Below are 24418 nucleotides of genomic sequence, written 5' to 3'. Positions count from 1 at the left end.
GAGCTCCGTTTACAGTCGCCTTTAAAGCACGAGATACCGCATTGTCACAAGCAAATCGTGCCAATTCGAAGTTCTGCGTGCGTATGCATGCATTTACGTGCTCTATGTAGCCGTGTGTGCACTGCGCGGAATTACTGTCGTCGGTTTATCCGTTTTGTCTTTGACGCGTAATACATACTAAGCCGAACTTGAGACAGTCAGACAGACAGACAGACAGACAATCGTGTTCGTCGGATCGTATACGGTCGACGTTAGTGTATTTGGAGCAAACCTGAATTGCTGTACCCGCCCAGTCTCCAAGTACATAGTGTACCCCGTTTTACAGAAATGCAACAGTTACATTTTCTACAGAAATTAGCCGGAGAGTTCGCTTCCTAGAATAATAGCGGAATTTCGTTTGGAATTTAATAAATGTTCCTTGTTTCGTTAACTCTACGATTTCATTGAAATGCTTCCCTCTTTTCCTGAAGATTTTCTTTGCGATGCATGTGCACATTTCAATATGCTACACCTGAAGCTTGATTTCTGTTTTCCTTATTATTTTGTTTTTTTTATTAATTTGTTAAATAGCAATTCAAAAACGTAATGTTACACGTGTTGATTTTGACCAGTCGAACTCGTACTGTGATTGTGAAACGAAATTCCAAGAATTTGGATCTGTATCTTAGAATTTTATAAAATTCAAAGAAATTAAAGTATTTTGTACTATCAGGATAAATTATTTGCTTTCAAATTATATATGGAACATGCTTTTACACCTTCGATTTCTGTAGTAGACTTCTATCTATTATTTCCATACATTTGTCGTACCTTGACAAAATAGTAACTTACTTTACATTTTTCTTAACACTTAGTCAACCTATACGCTGTCCAGCGCGCATTTTTCCAAGCATCGAGGACTAATATTCACTACTTAAGAAACGAAGAAGTCAAAAAATTATTTAAATGGTTAATTATATTTTGCGGTAATGATTTTATTTTACGATTTCACATATTGTTTATACAAAGCATCAAATTAAAAGTATATAATAAAAATGTAAAAAAATGTAGGTAAAATTAAAAACATTAAAGATGACTAAAGATAAATAACACGACTTGAACGTGAAATTAAAAATTCATAATGCATTTTAATATTTTTTTACAGTGTGATATCGTTCGACTATAACTTTATTTAGTCATAACTGATAGCTTACTAACTTTTTAATTAATTTTAAAACCGCTAAATTGGTGCATTTTATTATATACTGTAATAAAAAAGCAGAAAAAGTGGCGCAATTAACTGGGAACAATTCCAGGTAAACAATAACTGATAATAACAACAACAAAAGAAGGAAAACGCGTTGCTAAAGCCAAAAAGGGAGATCTCCCCGACCGGTCACGCTGCGATGTTCTTCACAGAGGGGAGATATCTCTATTCGGTTGGCTAAGTGTTAATAATGTTGCATATTATTTCATCGCACGTTTTTTAATCAACTAATGAAGACGAAATGACTCGTGCTCCGTAATTAACTGACTTCTGAACGCATTAAGAGTCACGGAATAGATTATCGTAACTTCAATTTCTTTGAATTGTATAAAATTCTAGAATATAAGTGGGAGAAATATCGATGAAAAAATATGAAACCAAGCTTTGAAATTTCCTTTCACGATCATAAGTTGAAAAAGTACAGTTTGATAATGCAAATCAATTAAAAAATTTGCATGTGTATCGAGCTAGCTTACTTTTATGATCGTACAAAAAGATACATATATGTAATAGAAAAGCATAGCATTAGTATCAATAACGCAAACCTGCATAACGTAATTATACTATTATGAAAGGTATGAAAATATTGTAAAGCAGATTCAGTACAGTTTCTTTCAAACTTTAATATAAAGCTGATTTCGCTTGGTTGAATTTTCGTAGATAAAATTTCATTTGTAAAGAGAATCTCAAAGGTTGCTTCAGATATTTAATTCTAGCAGTTCTCTTACTTTGATTTTGTCGTTCCTTTGAGTTCGTCTCGTAATTTTGTTAGAATAATACTTGTCTAATAAATCGTATTGAACTTATTGCATGTCAAAGAGTTATGTAAGATATATTTTTGAATTTTAAACAGCCATATTTATCGATGTGCACATAAACTGAGCGTGAATTAATTCTCAGAAATAGATTAGCATAACATTAATTGAAATTAATAGGTTCTGAGTAGTACTTATTTATTTTATGCTTCAAGATTTTATTGTATAAAATAATAGTAGAATTATTGTATGAAATATCAAAGAAATTATTTACATTCTGTAACACGTAATTTTCAATTTCCTGTTGCAAAATACCACTCACTTTATTACTGCATAATTAGTTCGTGCGGTCATTGAATTGCAACAATAATGACGCTAGGTATTGTTCCGCTTAATTATTATCATAATTATTATGATTACCTTTTTTTTTATTATTGTCAAGCTTCGTATCATTATTTCTCTTATTACTCTTAGTAATATTATTTGGAATAATTCTAAGCGAACAGATATATATATATATATATTATTTAGGTTGACTTATTTTTCCATTAGTGCCATTACGTACATTTTTTAATGTATTATTGGTGCATTTTCAAAAGATTTTGTTCTGGAACTATAATTTTATTCAACATCTTTTATACAAATTGTGTAAGATGTAATCATAAGATAGAAAACGCATAGGTAGCGCAAGATCATGCATAATCCCAAGTGCAGGCTAATTATCATGGTAATGTATGTAAAATATTTTTCTTTTTTTTTTTGCAAACAAGCAATAAATTACTCGCAACATACATAATATATTTACGCTTTAAGATCAAATGTCTTTATGGATCGATCGACAATACTCGACAACATATTGTTTCTACTTATTACAAATATGTCACTGTTACGTTGTTCGACATGCCATTATTAGAGCACGTAATGAACTTTAATGACCCGCCGACCAATCGGAATAATGCTACATACAAATTACTTGCTTTCGATTAATTCATTAGCAGCATAGTCATATCAATAACGTACGTTCAACTGCCTCCTAGATATTCCTTTTTTACTCGCTCTTTGCACAAACACATTCTCAACCCCCTTAAACATCAACCCTTCCTTATCATTCGGTCACTGTCAATCCATTAGCATCGTAAACATACACGTGGATGTTTGTACACATAATGAGAAATGTGAAGGTGTAAAAATGCACAGAGTACACATTATACGTATACATACACATATACATAATTATTAGAAATATGACAGACACTTATTTCTCACAATAGCGAATGAAGCAAATCTCTACTTAGGATCCTTATCTGCGCGTTAGAAAGACATAAATTTCCATAAATGAACGTCCACATTCAACTGCCAAAATATTTCAATTTCGTCTGTCTTCTCGCACGAACGCCATTTCCACCCTCGAAACATCAAGCCTCCCCTGTTTCATCTGCTTCATATGATACTACAGGAATTTCAACGTCAAAGATGTCCATTCTCGCACCCGAAACAACCTAACACCTTGTGTGCAGAGAGCAAGAGCGAGAGGAAGAGAGAGAGAGAGTGCGTTGGAGCGCTAACCAGAGGGTGCGCGCCACCCGAGTCACGAAATTAACTAATGCTTGCTCGCATAATGCGCTCGTAATTTTCGCCTCTCTGAGAGCGTTATAACGTTGTGCTCGCTTTAAAACGGAACCTGGACTTTATGGGGGCCGTCGACGAGACGCGTACACGTGTACAGCGCATAGGAAAAGCACGGCAGAGGAGGGTTGTTCGTGATGAAACTAGAGAGCAGAGAATATCGGTCGATCGGTGGCGCGCGAACAGTGACAAAACGTGCAGCGATTGTCGTCCTCGTTTTTCAAGTTTCCCCAGTTTCGTTTTCGTCGCTTTCCGCTTTCGTTCTTTTTCATTGTGGGCTAGACTGATCAGATTTTACGCCGGAAATAGACTATTTTTGACCGGGACGTCGAATCGACAGCTCTCAGTTCGTTTATTCCAGGCCGAATTTCGCTTGACTTGCTTCGCGATATACAATAGCACGATACAGACTATGGAAGTCTCCTGGTTGCGCGTACGCCGTGTAAATTGTATAACGCGTAATTGTTTAGCATTGTTGTCTACGCCAGTTATGTGCCCTCGATGGAGGATTAATGGAGGTGAAGAGTATTTAATTAGATATGGGTAGAGAAGGTTAATACGGGGGTGTTTGTAATGGTACTACATTTCCATATAATTTAATAGAAACACGTGCGTGAATATTTAGGTGAATTTCATTCGTGGAAAACGAAATCCTGTTTATGAAGTATAATGCTTGTCATTAAAATAAATTGACCGATAAAGCAAAAGAATATTGGGAATTATAGAATGAGATAAAATTAATTGCAAAGTAGAAAGTGAGCTAAATTAAAAAAATGGATTAGCTGCCTTTCTGTAGAAATTATGTAGCTTTAAAATGATAAAACAAGTGAAAATACGATAGCTTACAGTAAATATTTATTTTATTTGCGGAAGGAAAATATTAAGGTGAAACGCGAAATCTCCTAAAACATTTGAGATCATGTAGAAATGTTAAAAGTTTGAAATCATCTTTATATCATAAAGTTATAAAAGGATTTTTTTTTAAATAAAAATACTTGTTTTTCTGGATTTACCAGTTCATTGTAGCACTTTATACTGTTCGAAATACGAATGTATGCCGATTGTTGTTGAAACGTAGATGACAGAAAACGTAGAAATTGAAGACGGTCGTCTGGTAGTGATGCTTATAGCGAGATGTTTGCATAGAAAAGAGACGAATGGTAGATAATTTGAGTGGGCTGGTTGAAATTGAAATTAATTAAGTTCTGACTTTTCACGTTGACTTTGTATCCTATTAACGATGCTACTAGTATTTTAAGCGGAGTGCTTTATCCGTAATCCAGAAGCAATTTCCATTCGATTTTCATAATTGGATCAAGATCATAAACGGGAATGGATACTGAATAATATCTATTTTTTGTTCCTGTGTAACAGAGATAGAACGTAGTTTCCTGTTTGTAAGATGTTTTATTCCTGTTAAGCACGAAATAAAAGAGGATTTTAATAAATAGTTTTATTTCGCGTATGGGAAATATAAAAACTCTTTGAATGAACTGTGAGTGGAAATTGATAGCAGTTGTACGTATTTACTACAGCAATTAAAGAGTCTACGAAATATATGAACAGCATAATTATTGTCAGATCGTAGATTTGTATATGTTTATGGAAAATTTAAAGGTGCAATTTAATGATGTAAATTCACGTAATAAGCAAAAATATACGAAATATCCAGATAACCATAAATCTTCTTCTCAGGTTTCGTTTCTTTGTTAAGCCTTTCTAATAATAGCCTAATTATTCGAAAATGTTTATTTCAACACTAGGAAGACGAACAATTTTTCGTAGCAACTTAAAAAAGAAAAACATAAATTTATCTCAACTTTCATTTCTCGATTTACACAAGCTGAAAAATAAATATTGTTGAAGCTTCGTAGAATACCAGAGGGAAATAATTGGCTCGTATTTCCGGTGAAGTCCATCTCGAAACGCAATGTATAGGTAGCTCATACTCATACATTCGATATTTCGCGGTTACTCTTCTCCGGTCCGTTCTCTTCTTGGGAATACCGGTTCATTTTCCCCAATTATAAGTTTTGGTACCTATTTCCCTCGTGCACATTGGTCAAAATCAACCGTGATACAATAAAGAGAAGCTGGATTAAGGCATGATTTAATTCGTTAGGTCCAATTTCGTTCCAACTTACAATCATTGAAGTATAGAGTAGTTAGTGTCGTTGTGGGGAAAAGTTTTCGCGTTGAAGTTGCCTCGAACGTGCATGTTCTCGCATACGTTAATACATTTTTATGGAGATGTACTACGTTGAAGTGCAATTCTCCTTGCATCAGGCATCAAGATTTTAATTAATGTTACTTTCTTAGTGCCATTATTTTCTTTTTTATTTTTTTTTCTTCGTCATGTGTGTTTTAGAAATATTAATAATTCCTATCCTAATTTTATTTGGCAGCAAGTTCTTCTTCTTTCGCTGTACTTGATAACTTGATACTAATAATCATAAGATGTTTCGTTATATCTTTTTACTTCTGGCTACCTTTTAATTTTATCTCCAAACAGACATTTCTAATTCGAAGGATTTTAGTAGAAACATTGGCAGTCTTAACTAGGTATTTTAATAATTTATTTATACTAAATTACACGATGCGATTAATAACATTACAATTCTAAGATTCTTCATTTACTCCATCCATCAGCGTTTCGAATACTATGCGAAAGTAGAACAGAATAAAAGATTTAGCTACGCTGTTTCTAAAAATTGTTTGTAACGAACATTAATCAATACCTTCTTCCATCTTTTTAGCCGCTTCATTTTAACTCGATCGCATTACGCCCAAGATAATTACTCCCGGTGCGGAGTCGGCGTTCCTATACAGATCCGGCGTAGCCCCGTGGTTCCTCCTCCCCTAGCGATAATCGAACGATAATCGAGAATCAATTTCACCCCTTCCAATCTCGTCCCCCGAGCGTACGTTGTCGACGCGAGGTTTCCAAAAAGATAGGTGGATTAATGACGTCGGCAGACATCGGAAATTATCGAGCAGCCGGGGAAAAAGGGGAGGAAGGTAAAACCGAACTCCATCGTGTCGCTCGTGCCTCCACAAATATACCATCACTGGCCCATTCGATACCTTCTGTTAGATTTTCCACTGGATTCCTCGTTTCTTCCTTCCGTTCTCGTTTCTCTACCTCTCTTCTTCCTTTTTCTCGTCGGGTCGAGAGACTGTCGGCTCTGGCAAACATTAATTCCACAGGCCGCGAAGGATGAAGCACCGCCTCGGCGCACGATCATTAAAATAACGAGTGAAAGGATCCTCGAGAGAGAGGCTAACCCTCGAATGTGGACGCCACACTCTCGAGAGTAGCCGGGTTAAACTTGAGCAGAGCGAACTTGGCTTGTATCGTTAAAGCGGGTAGTTTTAGAAGAGCCGCGGATATTATATACATGGGGAGTGTAATAAAGGCTGGTTCGGTTAATCTCATCCAGTGGATCGTTGAGAAAGACTGGAATGAATATATTAAATCACGCAATGAATTGTTGTTTGTGAAAAATACACTGCGTCACATAATTATCCTTTTTATTATTTTCTTTTTAATTATTTATCGTAATTCTTGTCTATCGGCTTACGTCATATTCACGTATCACTATCTTACGTACTAATATTCTGCTATATTATATTTTCTTATCTGATTAAACACACCTACATTGCTTTTATAATTACTGCACTTCCTCTTTGGCACTTTCTCTTCTGCTTTCTGCTAATAACTATAGCCACCGCGTCTCATAATTCTAAAACTAAAAGAAATATTTATCTTCAGAAATATTTATGACAGGTTGAAAATCACAGTGCTGTAAGCTAAGACTTTGGAAATTTTGATTTAGCCACGTATTTCAACTTTTAAAAGTGTCGTATATTTAATCTTGTAATTAATTAACCTTTATCCCCTGCCGCGATATGTTTTTCATGACCTCGGGAAATAACCTGAATTTTTCGTCACGCTAAACGCTGAGTACTGTCTTTATGAAAGATAATAGTCGAGAAACTGATTTATCATGCTTCTCAAACGCTTATATGTTGCGTTATATCTTCATATGTTAATCCGATAAACTATGAAGTATGACATATTTGAAATCATACGAAGAAATATAATTTTCTGGGACAGAGAGGACAGTTTGTGCTCACTAGAGAGAAGATAAATGATAGAAAATTATTTCATGGAATAAAATTGTAGCAATAACTTCTACGAGTTGAATTGCTCGATTTTGCATACTTCTAAACAGATTTTATCGCGTTTTATTTTCCATTCCATGTCTGACAGTAACGTTTAGAAGAACTGAAATGTATATAAGAATTGACAATTTTTCGGGTAGTTTTAGGGTAATTTAGGAATCGATGCACTGCAAAAGGTATGGTTTTATTTGGGAACGCTTCTACGATCTTGAAATCAATTAAATTCTGAAAGAAGGTTGTATTAGGTTGTCCGAAAAGTTTCTTTCGTTTTATAAGGAAATAACAGACGCATAACGTTTTTTGTTTTATATTATTTTGTCGAATTACGTACGAACCATTCTGTTCTGTCGAGATAAACGCGCGACATTTCACAGACTTGGTTTCACGTTTGTATGAAGATGCACTGTTGTAAACAACAAGTTTGCGAAAGAAAGACGTTTTTCGGACAACTTAATAAATAAATCGTATATCTTTGGAATCTATGAAATTCTAAAAAAAAAAAAAAAAAAAGAAAAGAAAAGAAAGAAAGTAAAAGCTACGAGAGGCCGTCTTATGAATATTCTTCCACGTAGATAATATTTTTAAAAAAGAAGCGTGTCAGTTTCTTCGTTTACATTTGAGCGACAGTGTTTACGTTTCGTTATGTAACTGCCTTTCGTTACTCGTCTGTCTAATCTCGTTGACCTCTATTACGTGTGCGAAGCTACCTTTGAGGTTTTAGTTTGAGTTTCGCGGTGTTTGATGTACTACGTTTGAATGGATTCATTTGGAGACTCATTCGATGAATTTCTGGTGATCGTCGTCAGAGAGATTTCGAATACTGTGATTTTGAGGACTTGGGAATGAAAGGAGAGTAGGATGTTATCTACGTTTTATTAAGAGAATGTAGGTAGAATACTTCTGAAAATGTATTAATTTCTTTTTCAGATTATTATGTTTATTACGTAATTGTGTCGCTATCGTTGTTCAGAAAAATATATGTTTTTGAGTCTAGAAACAGTTTTTTTTTTTAAATATTACCGCTCGATATTTTAATGGTTCATACGGATATCTATAGTAATTTTTTAAAGTTTTATCAACCATTGTATTTCATACTATTTTTATGTTTATGTTTATACTAGAAATTGTTCTTAACTTTGACTTGAGAATGATACGTTATAATAGCACATATTAGCTTGTTAATAGCTATACATTTTGATTTTATCGAATAATTATTTCGATATTATTTATTCATGAAGTCGCTCTTGTAAGAGTACCTACGTTATAATAAATATTTATGACCCAATCTTACCTTTCCAATGCAAAAATAATCGCTCGTAAGCACTATTAGTTATGATTCATAATACAGAATCGAAAAAAATATAACAGTTATTTATTATCTGACTGTTAAAACTTTCTCAATTACATTCTAACTCTACAATACGTAAAGCAAATTCCATTTCATTTGTATTATCATAATGTGCATGAAGTTCGATGCGTTATAACGCCACGTGAATACGTTGTAAAATCGAGAGTATAACTCGTGTGCAGTTTGCGAATTCGAATTAAGCCGATCGAAATCATACGGTTGGTGTACAATTGACGAGGAAAGTATTCCTGCTGATCGTGTTCGATCTGTCTTTCGAATTTACATTGGCCACTCGGATGTATACGTATCACGCGGCTGTCAGTGTAATCGGTAACTCGTTATTCCATGTTGAAAATGCGATACGACCTTTGTGCACCGCGAAAAAATATCGAAATCGTTTATTTTGCTTGTGATCCATCGACCGTAAATGCGATAGGAATTGAAGTACGATAAATTGGAGAAAAAATGCTCGATAATGTATACTCGCCTCTATGAACAACGTGAAAAGTGAGAAAATAATTCGAGTGACACGTTGGTCGATGCTTTCATTGTCCAATATATCATTTAGTAGGGTTTCCGTGTGGTAAGCGCAATTTGAAATTAATGATACATCGCTTCGTGAGTGTGGACGCGAGACGAAAACTTGAGATTGACCATTCTAATTTTAAGTAATTTTTTTTTAGAAATCTAAATTATACACTTTATGTATGCTCTTAATTACGCGCTATAATTTTATTTTCTACGTAATTTAGGAAAGCGAAAGCTTAAATATATAATGTTTGTTATTCGAATTTTTGATGATTTCTTTAAAAATGTAAATTATGAACTGTGATTGTATACATACAATGGAGGAAACGATCGACACAAGAAGCCGTTGTCCAAATTATAACTTTATTTTCCAACTGATGCTCTTCGAATCTGGTATTAAAATAGTCGAATACGGGCGGTTATTCGATTTAGATTTCAGAACCTCAATAATAGCCACAGACGTACATAGAGTTTCTGTCTGTTTTGTCTCTTAGTTTGTCTAATATCTCTGTTATTGTTCATAGGCAGTTACTCAAACAAACTCGCACCGAACGTACACCAATCACTCTGTTGAACAGATTACGTGGTTGAATTCAAATTGTATCCGAAATTTGTCGCGCGGCCGATTCAATCGATACTCGTTGGTAAGTGCTTGCGCGTGTAATCTCGTTTGCCACGCGATGATAGGAGGCCGATGTCATATGGTTAACCGTTTAACCATTCAAATTGGTTAAGCGATTGTCGATTAATCGGCGCAGTTTTCCCGCTCCTATTCTCGATGAATTAACGTTTTACCATCGTTTCGCGTGGATTTTCAAATTTAAAACGATCGATATTTCTAATGAAATTTGTCAGCTGTCCCATCGGCTTTCGAACTGTCGCTGAAACTATTCGTTGGTCACTGTTCGAATCGATGTCGTTTAATTCGATGTACAGAATATCGATTTCTATTAAACTGGCGAACCTCGGATTCTCCCCGAACGTTGGCCAAATTCTAACGTCGAGCAAATTGCGGGATGTATAATTATGAACAAATGTATTGAAGAACATTGACGATACCCGGTTGGAATAATCAATCGCATGGTCAACTGATTTCCTTGTCAAAGGAGCAAGAGAGAAAATTCTTGAGCGCGAAAATGCACGATTTTCGTTGGCCGCGCTTGATGAAGAACGGTTGAAAGTACTTAAACGAACACAATCGAGGAATCCATTAGGGGCAGTTAACTGTATTCCGGACGATGCGAATAAATGAGCGGACGACCGCCTTTCTGCTAACTTTTTTAAGCCGAATCTTCTCTTAATTGACACGAGCACCGCTCCAAATTGCCACGTAATGAAGATGGTGCGAAAAGAGTTAAACAGAAGCGAGTTATATGATATGTTGAATATTCCAAACTATTGTTCGTTCATTGATATTCGACATTCGAAAGTATTAATAACAATAAACGTATATTTAATCGTGAAATCTGTACATTTGCAACACGAGGTTCCAACTTTCCATTGAAACTCTGCTCTCAATCTTATTATTTCAAACAGCAGTGTTTCAAATGATAAAAACGATTCATACTGTCCTACGTTCTTTTCCTTTTTTTTACTATTTGATTAATAACAGTTATGAAGAAGCTAAATTAAAGCATAGTCAGCTAAAGAACGTTGCAAGTTTGCAGGAATAAAAAGTCCTTGTTTTTCTCAATGGATGATATTTTTTTTGTTATTTGTTCTTTCTATCTCTGTAATTTTCTCTTTTGCGCTCTGCACAACGAACAAAGTCTTCATGGTACATTTCCTAACAAGTTTGTCTCTCATCTGTCCTATTTGTTTATCAGTGCAGAAAAATAAGATCAGAGTTTTGTATAAACTATTTTAGCTAATTTAATCTTCTCACTCTTCCTACTTACCAGACCTAGTAATGGAATATCTATATAGACAGATTTCTTCTAAACTATTTCTATAACAATCGAATTCAAATGGATTTACTGGATAGGTAAATGTATAGAGTGCACACGCAGGTCTTTTGTAGCTGAAAATAAAAATAAAATTTAGTCGCTAGTTTCATCTAACTACGCTGATCGCGTCTATTTGATCGCACTTCGCGATCAGCTTATCGGATTGTCGACGACGTCGATATTAGATGTTTGATATTCGACTTTTCTCTTATCTTGATTTGGAAGTGTATTTACGATGTTGACAGAGATAGAAGAGTGGCTTTGCTTCAGGGCACAATGACATTTTTCGTTCCACGCGCGCACAGATCGCACGTGTAAGCCGCGCATGCATAAACATCAGTTCACGTTCCTCCTGGAGGTCACGAAAACTCTGTCCGCCAGAAATATATATAAATATCGATAATAACTTCTCGCGTGACTTTACCTTGACTTGCTTGACAACCGAACGACTATCTTTCATTCAAAAGTGTGGAAAGTAAACTGCAGAATTTAATCAACGGAACGCGATGTTCGAGAATAAATCTAAATAAATAAAAAAAAAAGAAAAAAAAAATAAAAATAAAAGTAAACGTTCAAACGCCTTTCGAATTCATTACGTAGGTTACAATATACCATGAAATCTTGACACATTTTATGAATACCATACTATAGTATTCTATTGTCTCGCTGCGAGAGCAACGAGCCGGATCAAGGGTAGAATAGAGCCGATGAAAAATCACGAAGTCAGGCTGAGCAGGGAAATTGCGCAGAAATTCGCATAGACACAACGATGGAGCTCGATACATTCTCCCTATTGAACCATGGTGTTCGACGTCGCGCTCTGTTTTCCACGATGATATACCGCGCGTTATTTGATAACAGTCAATCTCGCGGAAAATAGGGACGACACGAAATTTACATTCAAATTCGGCTTCGTTTCTAGGCTGATCGAAAATTATACCTCGATTACACGTACACGCGCGCACATTTTCCCAAGGACCCGTTCGAGAAACTTGTCGAATATCAGCCGGATACGGTAAAACGGAATTTATTTTCCACGGGATTGTATTTCTGCCTGTGTGGACATAGTTTTTCTCCGCTTCTCGAAAATGTTTAGTTCTTTCAGGCTTCTGCGTTGCCCTCCGCTGTTCTTATTGTTCTGCGCGACAAATGGAAGTTTGCCACCAGACCGGTTTTTGTTGCGAACACGGAACGGCAAATAACTGCAACAAACAGTTGCCCCTCGCGATGAACTACGCTCCCCGCCGGAAATTATGTTGAATCTGTTGGTCGGTGACATGCTCTCGCGAGCGTAATTCCTTTTTTCTGTTGGAGCTGCGAGCGATGTTTCTCGGGACTGTGTCACTCGTTAATTTACGCGCAAACGTAATTTCATAATCCGTAAGGTTGAAATTCTTGTGTATACTTGTCTTATGAGTATAGCGTATTTTTTTAATTACACTTTGTATTCGAGTTATATCGAAACGTACATTTGATTAAATTTATGATGAGAATTTGTCTTTGTCGCGGTTATTATTTCATACGCTATTGTAGCGGAGTGTTGGTAAGATTTTTGAAAAGTACTGTTTTATTTATCCGCTGATCTTTGTATCTCCGCTTAGGTGCTATACATCTAATCCTTAATTGATGTTAACAAAAATATTTTGTATTTATTTTTAACACAATTCTCTGAATATTAATAGAATCTTTTTTAACCGCCACTTCACGAAGTGGGTAAGATTTGTAAAATTCTTCTCTGCACAATCAAAACAAATATAATTATAAAAGCTCGTGACGAACGTTCAGAATTCCTCCTACATCAAAATCATCAATCCTTGATCGTCGATCGAAGATGGGCTGGTAAACGTTTCCCTAACTGTTTGTAACTGGAGCATCAAGGGAAAAATTCAGTGGTCCTAGATACGAAACACAGGAAACGCATTTCCGGTGTGCCTAATGATGACGAACGAGCGTGGTTATTATCATGGGGTAGTTCGCGAACCAACCAGCGGGCAAAAACCATTCGTTCAAATTAAGAAGTTGATTCGGATTTAATGGTCTTTTGTTTAGCTGGTGGAAACAGGCGATACGTCTCTTTCTCGTGTTTTTTCACAATTTCCTTTTCTCTTTTGTGTTGCGTTCCCTCCCTTTTAAAAACATGTTTTGAATCACAACATCAAGCTCGAACAGAATCAGGCCAAATTTTACAGCTGATTTTCAGTTTTGGTTGGTTTTGCCTTGGTATCCCTTTTTCGTAGCTTCGCAATTCTAATTAGTAAACGAACAGAAATTCGGTCGTGTTTTTAATTCCCAATTATTTTCATATTTTTCATGGTAAAACGAACAGTTGTGCAAAAGATAGCTTTAAAAAGAGGCTGATTTATTCGAGCTTTGTCATAAATCGGTTTTACTATGACTTCAAATTAATCATAAAATTTGTAGAAGGAATATCTTAAATAGTCCTTGATCTTTTAGTTATAAATGAAAGCAAAAAAATTGTAGTTTCTAATTACTTTCTTATGTTACTGGAAAATGAAGAGCACCGTTCACATCGCTAGCACATTTCTATTAAATGGGTCATATCCTACAAACAGAATGTTATTTAATTGCCATAAAGCGGCCCAATGAATGTTCCGCTAAAATCTATCCAACTACAAATTATCTCGCAAACAACAATTTCAAATTTAGTTGCAAACGTGTAAGTACACGTTACTGTACAAATTAACATCAACATTAACATCATCAACTACGTTCAAAATTATTCACTAAACGCATATATAATCATCAAAAAGCAGTCGAAAATCATAAAACGTTGCGATACTTCAAAAGAAAATAAAAGTCGAAACTTGAAATAGTCGACACTGCTGTTCTCTTGACATTCTTTTCACGTTTGTGTCTCTTCGGACATCCTCTTTTCTCAGACTACTTTATTCATAAGAAGCGTGCGATGCACAAAAGGTAGTAAAATCATATTGAACGACAAAGGCAAATTTTTAAAAACTATCTACATTTTAATAATATCTATTGATATATAACATCCAATTAAGGTCACGTCACACATCTGAAAAGAATAAACAAAGTTAAAAAAAATAAAACGATAGAAAATATTATTTTAACTAACAACAAGGAAGACTTGATAATAACTTTACTTGCCTACACATAATAAACTTATCACTTTAAATAACAATAATATTAATCGAACGAAACTTTCAGATTATTTTCTAAATTAGCAATAAGAAATATTTCGTATCTTTTCGTATTTAATAACATGAAATTCATGTCACTTCGATACGAATGATTTCCTAAGCATACGATATACCACCGATAAGTTACAGCGTTAGAGGACCTCTCGTCAGACGCGTTACATGCTCTTACGAGTATGTTACACGCATGTAAGCATTCGGACAGGTGTGCACGGGTGCAGTCTGCGCAATGTTAGCTAAATTCTCGTTACCCTGGCGGCCGTGTCGGCCACGCGTAATCCGCTTTAATCCTTGCAAAAAGACGAGCCAAGGCTCAAGTGGATCAACCTAGCATTGCTCGGACGCGCAGTAGTATATCCGTAGCAGTGCCGTTAGTCGACGACTCGATGTACAGGCTAACGTGGCTATATTTATCGTCCCAGTTTGTGACGTGACATCGTGTTTCACGTTTTATTCAATACGTTGAACTGCCGTGTTATTTAGTTGACATAACATGGGGATGAAGGATTTTGGATTTGCTAGAACTTTGACGAAAATATAATATCTCGCATCGAGTTGACGAATACAGCGATTTTAATCAATGCCATACTAATATTGGTTTTATCGAAGCAATTAACAATTGGAATTACGGATTTACATTATATCACGAAACAAGGATCTTTAATTATCCGTAAGTTCACGAGTAGTTCTAAGCTTATATAAGATATTCGACAGTTTGATTTGCAAGGTAGGATTACTAACATAATAATTCCATTGAATTTCTTCTTCTTTATTTATATATATTTATATACTTATATAATATACATATAATTAAAAAAAAGTAAATGGGTTCTATCCGTCTTGCACCGTATTTCATGTGATAAATTCTAAAGATTACGTAACAAAAGGTTTTCAATTTCCGCATACGTCTTGTTCAGACGCGATTATAAGTATTATATAGTTTCTGTGCTGCATATACATTATTGCATTATTTGCTTACAAGAAACTGGTTTATATTTTACATAACCACAAGAAAAACGTTTTGTCAGAAATAATTAGAACATCAGTTCATGACTATTGTTTTCTTTTGCATTACAAATTTTTCTTTATCGAGTGAGACAGTTTACTCGAACCTGTGGCATTATTGTTCGTTTCTAAACTGATCGGTTAAAGCTGAAATGATCGACAAAGTGAAGTATTTGCTTACGTTTTATTTCGTAGCGAAACCAGAAGCATACGCTTCTATCGTTATTAATGTTTCACGTGTTGAGCGAGTTTTAGGTGAAAAATGAATTTCTCTCTCTTAACAATCGCGGCACGTATTCGGCCCGATCAAAGGCAACGCGTATAACTTGTGTCGAGAGTTTGAGCGAGGTCAAGACCAACTTTTCTTCCGTAACCATGTTTTTCGAAGAATAACTATAAGCTGAAAGGTAAACGGCGAGGGAAGATTAGCCGGAAGTGACGCGCTCGAGACCAAACGGAAATCGTCCGAAGGCTATTCGCTGAGACTTTATCCCGTTTTTACCATCCTTCGTTCATTTTTATTAACTCGTTTCCTATTATAAACTTGTTCACGATTTGATATAAACACAGAAGTTCAACGCAGAAAAAGTTAGTTTACAAATTATCATGTTTCTGATAAAATGTATGTTCTTCTCAGTGTTGTTGTATTTATACTTGCGAACAAAATGAAAAATCGCGTACTTCGTTTATCCTGACAGAAAGAAGTCTAAAATGTATTAGATTAATTCGGTGTTAACAACGTTCAATTAAATCATCGTGAAACGAAACCGAAGTTGTAATTGTTTTCATTCGTGATATTAGGTCCACTAAATTTCCGACCAATAAATTAGATAGAACTGGAAACAATGGTTAAAGTTTTACAGCAAGTCTTTGTCAGAATTGTACGACGGAATAAGAGACTTCGTCGTTGGAGATTTTGATTTTTTTGAATTGTTTTTTAATAGGTAGATTGAAAGCAAAATAGCATCGTGGACGTATAAACTTTAATCTACCGTAAATTTAAAACATAAGAAATTCACTATTTTATTTATTGTATTGTTGAGATATGTATAATTTTCTGTGCTGGACTAGGTTAAACGCTCAGTAAGAATACTTGTATGCGAGTATCAGTGTGTGGAAGTATGTGTGTGCGCGGCGTCTCGAAGACAGATGAAGGTAAACAGTTCAGTCGTTAGAAGCATCTGGAAGGACAGTCGGTTAATATCGGGTATAGAAGAAAGTGCTGAGACGCGTGCAGATATGTATCGATAAATATTATAGAGATCGCTCATTAAGTAAATATATAATTATTCAAACATTAATTAAAGGTGTAAATTTTGTGTTCCCATAACATTATTTCGGCTTCAAAGATCCAAAATCCTCAACATGTATATCGTCGTTTTTCTTTCCAGAAGAATTTCTAATTATTTTCGTATATTTTCTAAAGACTAATTACTATAAATCTTATTTTTATATATTAACTTTTATGGTTAATTAACAGTTAATATGAAACCTTGAGGTATCATTCTTGAAATATGATATATATTGATTAAAAAAGAGAGTGTAAAAAAAATACAAATTTACAATTCTCTCTTTTAGTTACTGGTATAATATTGGTTTATCGTTTCGTCATTATTTATCCAATTTCTGTACTTAACGTATTTCAAAATTCTGTTGAAATATGATAAATTAAGTCTCTTTTGAGTAGAGCTCACTTAAAGTAAGTTCTTTATTTAGCTCTTAGATTCGACATTAATTAACCCTTACCATTAAATCACTTAAGGATTTTTTATTGCATAGGTATCTACAATATTTCATTGATACTTTAACAATATCGTCAGAAGAATATTAGATATATATATAAGTAATTTTCTGATGTGTTTACGTTCGCATTTAGTACAATGACACAATTGGCGAGCGTAGTTGCAAGAAGGTTAAACGAAGGTTAATGTAGCGAATAAATGTGCCACTTTTCTGTTCGCGTGGCAGTCGATAAATCACAAAATGGAACACCATCCGAGGCATATATTCGTCTTACAATATTTTAAAACGACAGCCAGATCGTTCTCGGTATTAATTGTTCACTCGTGGAAATATCTTAATTTATCGTTAGCGCACTAAAGTTTTTCGTATTTTTCTTCGTTCTACATTATCGTTGTTTCCGTTTCAGTGCTTGGCAGTTGTCGGGGCGAAGAGTGCGGACACGAAAGGCTGGTGAAGTGCGGAAGACCACTCGAGAGAATCAACAGGAACGATTTGAGTTTCGCTGTGAAAAAGGAGGAACTTCAACAGCTATGCCCGTAAGTTTTTGGATTAGATTCTTCCGTAGATTAGATTGTAGTTTCGTTTCGATGGTTCTTCTTTTTTTTTTTACGAACTTCTTATTTGTAATTTTCATATTCTGTTAGCAATTGAGCATTGTTGAGCAATTCTTTTCAAGCAAGCTTTCGTAACTTTCATTTTTATAGTAGAACTTCTTCTGTTTTTGCTATCGATTCTTTTTTCATAACATGATGTTTTAACATTTCTTTTATTCAACACATATATTGAACAGATGAAAACAATTTGTCGTCTATTTTTTTAAACTCCAAGTATTTATGGTTTCGAACATATCAGTCTAATATTGTTTGATACAAATTGGACGATAATGATTTGAAGCTTTGTCTTTAATCTATCAAGTTTCAGAAACAGGAAGTTGAGATACTAATTGGAGAAGCTGATTTATTACATTAACTATTAATAAAGTAATAAATAAATAGAAGTTTCCCGTTGAAATTAAAAATATGGACGCATAATATCGATACTTCACGTAGATCAATGTATACGTTGGCTGAATATCTCAGTCAGTTTGCACCTTCTCGTTTATGTTTGCCATAAATCCCTCTTTCTCGATTACTTTCCCGCCAATTTTTTTTTATTCAACGCCTTAAAAAAGTTCACTTTAAGTTTTAACGCTCTGTTCTGGAATAGTCCTACTTAGCCAAGTGTCGTTCGAATTCTCACGGAGAGAGAAAAACCACTTGGGAGTTCAATCGCGCTAATAATTAGTCCAATCGAGGCAAGTTTAATGCAACTTAAATTTCCCGAACGCCTGCTTATCTGAATTCGTCGATCGTGTTGTCTATTTTCACGATCGAGAAACTCGAGGAACGAGTTTCGAACATTGAAAAAGAATTCTAATAAGCTAGTCCGCTAATTTGCTTGAAAGTTTGAAGGACAGGCTACTCGAGATTTCTTCCGAGTTTTAAATAGCCTTTTAAGAGTTTCTAGTTAATTTTTGAGAAGTTTTGTTATCAACCCTTTGCCGGATTAATTTTTATTTCTCAGTTTCGCGAGGTGACTTTGTTGAATTAATTTGAAGCATTAAAGATACTTGAGATTTAAGCTATTTGATAAATTTCAGACACTAAACGTCTTTTATAATATCAGAAATATGAGATTTATGTTCGATGATAACGCTTATTCGACTTGTTGGTGAAAATAAAGATATGATCATTTTTTGAAAGACCACGTTATGGATCGAACTTTCGACGTTACGTGAAAAATAATCAGAAACATATACTAGGATCACAGACATAGGATTTTCATAAATTCAATTTTATTTAAAAATATCGAATTTCATACAGAGGAAAGTACCTGAACTGTTGCCCGCATTTAACGTTTAATTTTTACGGGGAAAAAGTAAACAGAATTTACGATATTTCGATGTGAATAAGTATTTATTTTTTTTATTTTCGGTCGTCGTTTAATTGGAAAACATTCAACGACAGATACACCGTGTTAAATACTTTGATATAAATTCAATAACAGCGTAGTAACGCCCGGAGATATTTTTTTCAAAAATCAAGATCAGCCGATCGATTTTTAATCCCACCAACACAAACGGTCGTTGCAACGGTTTCTCTTTTAATTTGTGCAATTTACTCGTGTCGTTTCGAAATATATATCGATAAAAAAAAAAAAGAACAGCGTGGAAGCAGCTTCCCAATGTTTACTATATTTTTTCTTTGGTATAGTTCATAAACTTTATTATTTAATGATGCAAAAATTATCCATTCTGTGGTAATAAGTAATACAAAAATTAGATATACAGTAAGTCACGAAAGTATTCGAACATTTGCAGGAATCTTATTTGAATACATTATATTAATCCATTCATTAATACTACAATGTATTATATTAAAACGTTAAAAAATTACAAATTACTGTATCATTAAAGTTTGAACCATATGTGTAAATATTATATACAGAAGCTACAAGATATTTAGTATAAATATACACATACATATTTCATATAAATACCATTCCTCATAGTTAACGCTTATTATAGGTATACTTATTACATGTGCTTTTATTTTGGTCGTTTATACTATGTACTAATTCTTCACTAAATGTATGTCTGCAGCAAATAAATTGTAACTTCTATATATTATATATTATTTGTTTAGATTGTTTTATATTTTATCAAAATAATCATCACACTTATTACAATGCTAATAAAATGTCAACACGCACAATGTTTAATGCAATGTATAACACATGGAAGCTTTTCATGGTAAATGTTCAAGTCTCTTCTCTATTTCTCAGAATAATCGAATAGTTTCTATAAGAATTGAAGTCGTGAAATTCTTCTGCTAGTTCGAATAATGGTTTACGGACAATTCCCTTTTCGTTCAAACGATTTTATCGAAAGGCTGATATCACTCGAAGTCAGTTGTTAATCTGACGTTGTAAATTCCTTCTGAGGTCGATCAACCGCGTTTGGCTATAGGCATTCTGTTTCCTCTGTCGCAAGATACTTACAAATTGCTTCTCCAATAACGCAGCGTCGAAATTCGAATCATTTGAAACAGCAGCCGATTACGTACGTACGTGTGGATATCAAATAAATAAAATACAATATTCAACTATTTTTTGAACGCTTCGTGAATCATGAGATCGAAATTAGAACGTTTTAAAAGTTCCGAACACGAGGAAGACGTGTTATGATTAATTCCAAGCCATTCTTGTGTAATTTTCTGCTCATATAAAATTTAAGAATTACTATTATTATAATTTTCATTTTTTTTTTCAAATAAAATGTAATTATCATATCATATAATTTAATATATTTTCTTCAGCTTTAAACTGAAAAGGTTAAAAGAACATTAAATAATTCTACGAAGTTTAATTTTCCGTGGAACTTCTCTTGCTTTTATAAATAAGGCGTTACGCTTATAAATTGAACGTTATCCTACACAATTAATTCGCAGAAATGCAATATGCATTCCTGACCATACTGCGGGGAATCTTTTATACGTAAAAAGAAGCCATACAAGATTTACAGTCGTTGTGAATTCTTTTGCGCGGAGTAAAGAGGGCAGTTGATTTGCAGGGATAAAAATTATACGGTTTCGTTCGTTAGAAGCTGCAGGTGCAGCTCCCGTTGCATATGCGGAGTAAGTAGAGGCACAAAAGGTTAGAGCTCGTTAAACCATTCGGCCTTGCTGCTGTTACTTTTTGCGGCATTTGACCAAAAAAGGAGGTAAAGGGGTGTGTTTCAGTTACGTGACTCACTCCTTAAAAGAATAGCTAACAAGTTAGTGGGAAACCGTAAGTCTCGAGAATGAGAGAGTCACTTCTTCTTGGTACTTTAGAACTTTCCCAAAGAAGCATATTTTTTTCCGAACACATATGCGACAGACATTGAACTCTTTAGCGTATATTTATTCATTGGAAAAGAAGTGGAAGGAAATTCATGGTTCCTTTCTTCGCAACTTATCTCTTCAATCTTACGATTGTGAAATATAATAGAAAAGTTTAAGTTTAACGAACCTTTAAACGTGGAATAGCTTTTATTTCCGATATAATGCATTCAAATAATATAATAGAATGATGTAAGTAGGATATTGGATTATTACGATTTATATTTTGAAATATTCCAATTTATATAATATATGCTGGACACATAAACACATACAATATATAAAAATGCATCTGATATTTTTATCAGATCTTCTATTTTATCATATCTTGTACAGTTGAAGCTCGATTACCATTTAATGCATACAGTGCGATGTAAAAAGAATTAAGGATTAACGTAAACAATATCCATTGTGTACTCGAAACCTTTTTCGAAATTCAACAAAAGTACATATTGAAACAACACCAAGCCAAACACGACAGTAGATATTTTTCAAAATTTATACGAACAACGATGAGCCGTGTGATAATTTGTAGATAGAGATAAGCGCTAAATAGATGCTTTGACGGTAAAATTACAAAAGTGTCGAAAAGCGAAGTTATACAACCACTTTGCCCTGTGAACCAATTAATTATAAATATTGAAAATAAATGATAGAAAATAGAAATATCGTCATTTGTTCATTCGAGTTTGTACGAAACCGTCCGATAACAGTTGGAATGTCCTTGCTGAATAGGATCAGTTGAGCGTGCTATCGAACGCGTGGCATCCAGCGTTTATAACTGATGCTAAGGCGAAAACGAGATTCAGAGAGCAAATCGAGCAGGTTTTTGCTCGGATAAATCGCGTTCACGTCGATCGGAGAAATATCGAGGTGAATTTTCGGTAACCGAACCAAATCAGCCGGCGGAACGATAACGCGCGCACGTGTACATAAAACGGCTGAACGTACGAGCGCGCGTGATTTTCCAAGTAGCGCCGTGCCATTTTCCCAAAATCATAAATTCAGGAAACTATGCCGCGATTTCTTTCCGTAGGAACGAGATTAGAGGATGATGTTCTCAGATTTCTAGGAAATAATCAATGAGACTGAGGTTGGATTTGAGTAACGCGGATTACGTGAGATTTTAGCGGCGTTGGCTCCATTGAAAGTTGGTTCAAATTTTGTATGTACTTGTCTATACTGTGTGTGTGTGTGTGTGTTATATGAAATATTTTGAAATATCACTAGCATTCTGATGATTATATTGCTCAAGTTTGAAACCAATTTGAAAATGTATATAGAAATTGCAAGGCATTTATTTCAAACATTTATTTAGTGAAATATTGATATACAGTGCAAATAGCCGCTATAAACATAATAAATGTTAAATATGTTCCTACAAAATAATCGAGGCTTGTTGATGTAGTGGACAGTTGATTATTGAAACATTTTTGTGATCTCTGCGAAATACGTGCTATACATACTTGTATTAAATATCTTGTAATTTCTGTATACATTTTCAGATCAGTTTTAAATTCGATCAACGTAATCACGATATTCGTGTTTCATTACGGTGCTAATGGAGTTTCGAAATTCGAAATTTCCTATAACACACATAATACGAGTATATATGTACATACAAGAGGCGCTTACAAGTGCTTACAAACACTTTCAGGAGTCTGTGTATATTCAGCGAAAATGTCGATTTTTGGACATTTTTAATTGGCGATGATGACATAACACTGCACGGTAAATCATCTAGTCACGATGTTGCATGCCTTTCAGTTCATTGTTATCGGATCAATTGCAATGAATTATTTCGCGTGCTGGATTCACGTAACCAGTTTACGAGCAGCCGCACGGATAACAGTCGGTTCAAGTGTAGTGGCCGGGCTTCCGCATTAAAATTTCAAATTTCAATCGTAATTCGAGCTGCGGGGAATCATCTAAATTCGTCTTGCTCACGCCACCGCGAAATTACCGGCACGTGTATGCGAAATTCAACAATCACTGTCATTTTGATCGAAATGAAAACCGACCGATTAATTTTCATCCAGGCATTTTATTTTTATTTTATTTTTCTGTTTTGTTTTTCAAAACATGTCATTTGCAAGCCGAACGTATTTCGGTATACATATTGAGAAAGTTGAAATATTTCTCACGCTAGAATTTAATATAATTACGAAACGAAGAGATGCACAGTTTAAAATGTTAATTTAATTTCTGTCTTATAATATACAGGACGAACTTTGTATCCTTTCACGTTCTTTGTAATTACTGTTCGTTTTTCTTTTCGTTGAGAGATGTTTTTTATTTTGCTTGTATTTAGAAAATGGGAAGCCATTTTCTAGAAAAATATTTTTAATTACACGTAAGAAAAGGAGCAACCACGTGGTTTGAAAAAATACAAAAAAATTACCAGTAAATTTTTTGTAAAACGTTTACATGTATGATCAATAATTTGTTTCGCAGCTTTTCACATTTATTAACAATCTATACGAAGCAACTACTCTGACAGAAGATAAATTCTACATAGAAGTAAAGCGATCTTGAAAATAAACCATTGTAAGGTTAACGTTCATTAAAAATCTTCATAAATACTATTTCTCATTCGTGTTAATCGTTTAAAAATATGTGACACTAATCCACATTATATAATAAGTAATAAATATCGTATAAGCAATAACCATGTTTGCCAATAATTTAGCAATTAATGAATTGACAAGCTATAAGTTATAGGACATAAACATTGTATAACTAATAGGACGCTCAGTAAACTTGTAATGTATAAAATTTATGTATACCACTTTATTTTTTTCATTACCAAACCTGTTGCGCAAAAGAATATTTTATAAACGTCTGCGTAACTTAAACGAGAACTACATGGTAATATAGCGCTTTCCTAATGTAGCTATTTCCTGACTTTCCTGTTACTTGGTGACTAAAATGAAT

The 24418-nt window shown here is 34.3% G+C and overlaps 1 protein-coding gene across 1 annotated transcript in view; it reads left to right on the top strand.

The window, feature by feature from the left end:
- The window catches only part of LOC122569788, a 71680-nt gene that overhangs the window by 28495 nt on the left and 18767 nt on the right, over window positions 1-24418 (top strand). The window contains exon 2 of the mRNA XM_043731379.1: window positions 17971-18100. Coding sequence (XP_043587314.1) covers window positions 17971-18100 — 130 coding nt within the window. The remainder of the gene's footprint in view (window positions 1-17970; window positions 18101-24418) is intronic.

Source organism: Bombus pyrosoma, linkage group LG7, assembly GCF_014825855.1.
Source record: "Bombus pyrosoma isolate SC7728 linkage group LG7, ASM1482585v1, whole genome shotgun sequence".
In the NCBI taxonomy this organism is placed as follows: Eukaryota; Metazoa; Arthropoda; class Insecta; order Hymenoptera; family Apidae; genus Bombus; species Bombus pyrosoma.
Note: the sequence above shows the minus strand (reverse complement) of the source record. Positions and strands in the feature narration are given on the sequence as shown.